Source organism: Microcebus murinus, chromosome 6 (assembly GCF_040939455.1).
Source record: "Microcebus murinus isolate Inina chromosome 6, M.murinus_Inina_mat1.0, whole genome shotgun sequence".
Classification (NCBI taxonomy): Eukaryota; Metazoa; Chordata; class Mammalia; order Primates; family Cheirogaleidae; genus Microcebus; species Microcebus murinus.
Window position 1 is genome coordinate 70,991,412 of NC_134109.1, and position 4,365 is coordinate 70,995,776.

Genomic DNA, 4,365 nt, shown 5'->3' on the forward strand with positions numbered 1-4,365 from the left:
ATATGTATCTCATAACATCATGTTTAAATATACATAATAAAATTTATTTTAAAAAACAACAAACACCAACAAAAAAGAATTATAAGATACTTTAAAGGACAGGTAAAAATACCTAAAACACTCTTTTACGAACAAATCATTCATCAAAGGGAGTTTTAAAATGACATCTGGCTCAGATGTTTAATACCTTTAAAGGGTTTTTGAGAATCCCATTTCTTGGAAGGCAGATATGGTCTTATTAAAGTAACAATGTATTAAAGGTCAAATTCTACAATAATCAAAGCTGTTAAAACCAAAATAAACAAAACCAGGAAACTATTAGGTCAACCAATAAATGTAACTGACATCGCAGAATAAAAGGAAAACAGGAATGGAGTCTTAGACTTTGTTTACACTAAGCAGAGGCTCACAGGGCTTGAACGGCAAGGCTAATCCCTTGTCCTACAGTCCTGACTATGTGCCACAAGTCCTGAGAGATGTGATTGTGCAGGGAAACATCATGCAGGATTAATAGGAGTTGGCACTATCTACTTAGCCAATCAGCCAGCAAATATTTGTTACGTTACTGTTGCCAAGCACTGGGGCAGTTGCTGCAGACACATCAGAGAACAAAGTAGACTTCATCTTTGCTCTGAAGGACCTCATAATTTAGTAGAAGAAACCAATAAGCAAATAGCTCTTATAACATTGTACCATAATTGTTCTTTATAATACAAGTTATTCTTTCCCAAAAGATTATTGTCTTCTAGAGAAGAACTCTTCCCAAAGGAGGTGACAAAGTAAATCCTGAAGAATGAAGATAAGTTAGGATATTTCTAGGTCCAGATATTTCTAGGTCCAGGAGGAAGAGGGCATTGCTGCTCTGGGGAAAATGAAAGAAAGAAGACTACAAAAATATGCAAGGGCCAGGTCACAGAGGTTCTTGTAGATCATGGGAGGAGACCTGTCAAAGATAGTAAATCCGAAACCAACAAGAGGCATGGTAATCCTGGAGTAATTGTTCCACACTGCTCCATACTACCAAAGTCCAATTCTCTGTGGTCCCCCTTTGGAGCACAGACCTTCATATGTGCTTAACTATTAATATTGCTCAGACACCACTCTGTGCCTTGACTTCCAACACGCATATGCAGTGTCTCCCACTGAAGGAGAATTTCAGGGCACCTGTAACTAACCAGCCTCTGAAGGTTGTCTTGACAAGCAAACCCAGATGATTGATGTCAAATGCTTTTCACTTAAAATAAAGAAGTCTTCTGTTTACCTCCCAGGCTCTGCTCATTAGATGAAAGAAAGAGTTCTCTTATCACCTCCCCGTGTTGTTTTTCCCTTCTCAGACTTCACCATTCGTCTTAGCAGACGACAAAAAGACATGAGAAAGACCAAAAACACATCTCTGGACACCGTGGTGACAGAATTCATTCTCCTGGGCTTGCCCCACCCCTCAAATCTAAGAATCCTCCTCTTCCTGGTTTTCCTCACCATTTACATCCTGACTCAGCTGGGGAACCTGCTCATCCTGCTCACCGTGTGGGCTGACCCGAAGCTCCACGCTCGCCCCATGTACATCCTTCTCGGAGTGCTCTCCTTCCTGGACATGTGGCTCTCCTCAGTCATCGTTCCTCGAATTTTTCTAAACTTCACTCCCGCAAGCAAGGTGATCCCATTTGGTGGCTGTGTGGCTCAGCTGTATGCCTTTCACTTCCTGGGTAGCACCCAGTGCTTCCTCTACACCTTGATGGCCTACGACAGGTACCTGGCAATATGCCAGCCCCTGCGCTACCCCATGCTCATGAATGGGAGGTTGTGTACAATCCTTGTGGCTGGAGCTTGGGTGGCTGGCTCCATCCATGGGTCTATCCAGGCCACCCTGACCTTCCGCTTGCCCTACTGTGGGCCCAATCAGGTGGATTACTTTTTCTGTGACATCCCTGCAGTGTTGAGACTGGCCTGTGCTGACACAACTGTCAATGAGCTTGTGACCTTTGTGGACATTGGAGTTGTGGCCGCCAGTTGCTTCATGTTAATTCTGCTCTCCTATGCCAACATAGTCCACGCCATCCTGCAGATACGCACCGCTGACGGGAGGCGCCGCGCCTTCTCCACCTGCGGCTCCCACCTAACCGTCGTCACGGTCTACTATGTCCCCTGTATTTTCATCTACCTTCGGGCTGGCTCCAAGAGTCCCCTGGATGGGGCAGTGGCTGTGTTTTACACTGTGGTCACTCCATTACTGAACCCCCTCATCTACACACTGAGGAACCAGGAAGTGAAGTCTGCTCTGAAGAGGATAACAGGTCGAGGGCCTGTGAGTGGAAATAAGTAACTACACCTACATCACCCTCACCACCACTGCTTTCAGCTACTGCTGCACGTGACAAACGATCAATAAATGGGTGTCAATTTAAGCTGAATTCAATGTAATTTTACTAGGAAGAAGCTTCTGGTGCTATATTCAACCTTAAAAAATTGTCATAGCTACACTTTTCTGACCCATCCCTCAAGAGAAAGCATGTTCTACACATACGTTGACTCTGAGGAATGAATGCCTTATCTGGGAGAAAGGAGAATTATTCCAGGCAAATTTGGGGAAAACCAACATAATACTGCCCCATTGCCCTACATCTACTTGCTTCACTCCTAATTTCCCAAGCCTGTAGACATTCAGGATTGCTTTGCTCATGCCAAGGCAAATCCATCCTCCCAAGCATTGAGTGTATTCTCTGTATGTATCATCTGTGTTTCTTCCCAGCCTCTCACTCTCCTCTACATAGTAATTTACCAAGTTCTGTTCACTCTGCCTCAGAAATGTCTCTCTGGCTTCTAAAGTGTTCTCCTTGTCATCCCTACCTTCATCCATACCACAACCAGAGTTTTCTTTCTGAAACATACAACTAAATATTTCATCCCTCTCCTTATAAATACTCACTGGCTCTCCACTGTATACAGATAAAGGCATATCTCCTAGCGTGGAATTCAAAGCCCCCCACAATCTGACTCCAACATACCTCATCTGCCAAAATATCTCTACCTCCCTTTTCTTTCCCAGCTCCATTAATTTACCTGCCATTCCTTAAACATTCTCTATACTTCCATGCCTTTAGCCCTTGTTCTCATATCTAGAATTCCTTTCCTCCTCCATATCAGTAAACTGGTGTTTTATGCTTACTTCAAGGCCCAGGGAAAAAAATCTTTATTCCTACAAGAAGTTTTCTCTGATTCTCCCAGTCATAACTTACATCCTTCTCCCTAGATTCCTATAGTCCTTTGAACTTTATAATAGCACTTTTCTTTATTTTTGTTTTGTTTTTTTGTTTTTGTTTGTTTGTTTTTTGAGACAGAGTCTCACTTTATTGCCCAGGCTAGAGTGAGTGCCGTGGCATCAGCCTAGCTCACAGCAACCTCAAATTCCTGGGCTCAAGCAATCCTCCTTCCTCAGCCTCCCAAGTGGCTGGGACTACAGGCATGCACCACCATGGCCGGCTAATTTTTTCTATATATATTAGTGAGCCAATTAATTTCTTTCTATTTTATAGTAGAGACGGGGTCTCACTCTTGCTCAGGCTGGTTTCGAACTCCTGACCTTGAGCAATCCACCTGCCTCGGCCTCCCAGAGTGCTAGGATTACAGGCGTGAGCCACAGTGCCTGGCCATAATAGTACTTTTCGTAGGCTGGACTGTATTATAGCTTAAATTTGCGTTTCTGGAGAAATGAAAGCATGTTTTATTGGTGTTTGCGTTGCAGCCTCCTTTTCCCCAACATGTACTAGTAGCAACTTGTCGTGGAGAAGGCTAACTGTCCACCAAAATCCATTCTGACCTTCCCTAGTTAGAGAGCTGTAGCTGGAATGTGGCTGCCCCTCTGCGGACAAGATTTGAACAAATTAACACTTGTAAAGGCTTAAACATGGTAGGCAATCAATAAGTGATAATAATATCATCATTTTTATTGTATTATTAGTAGTAGCATAAATGTCTAAAGAGTCTACAAAGTATGTGTCAGAAATTTAAGAACAGGGGTCACAGACTGAGATTGCCCAGCCTGGAGGGCTGTGAAACTAGAAAAATTCTCTGATAAAAGGGTAGATGTGAATATCCTTATTTTATAGACAAAGAAACTAAGCTCAGAGAGTTTAGAATTTAGCACAAAGGTCATACATCCAGTAGGTGGAAGAATCAGGATTTAAATCCATTGTCTTTCTTTTAAACCTGTGCTCTTTCCACTCCACTATATCATGATGTCTCTCTAACGGACATATTAGGAGTCAATTAGGGAATATTGTTTAAAGGCAGGTGCATTTATCAGATCAAACACTGGGTCCTTCTAAAGACATGTACACAAGCCTGACAAAAAGAAAAAAAGGGGAA

The 4,365-nt window shown here is 42.9% G+C and overlaps 1 protein-coding gene across 1 annotated transcript; it reads left to right on the top strand.

The window, feature by feature from the left end:
* The first annotated feature begins 1,369 nt into the window (after positions 1-1,369).
* LOC105864668 (olfactory receptor 10G2-like) lies at positions 1,370-2,323 on the top strand. The gene has a single exon (XM_012752652.3). The coding sequence runs from the start codon at positions 1,370-1,372 to the stop codon at positions 2,321-2,323; it is 954 nt and encodes a 317-aa protein (XP_012608106.2).
* Positions 2,324-4,365: the final 2,042 nt, after the last annotated feature.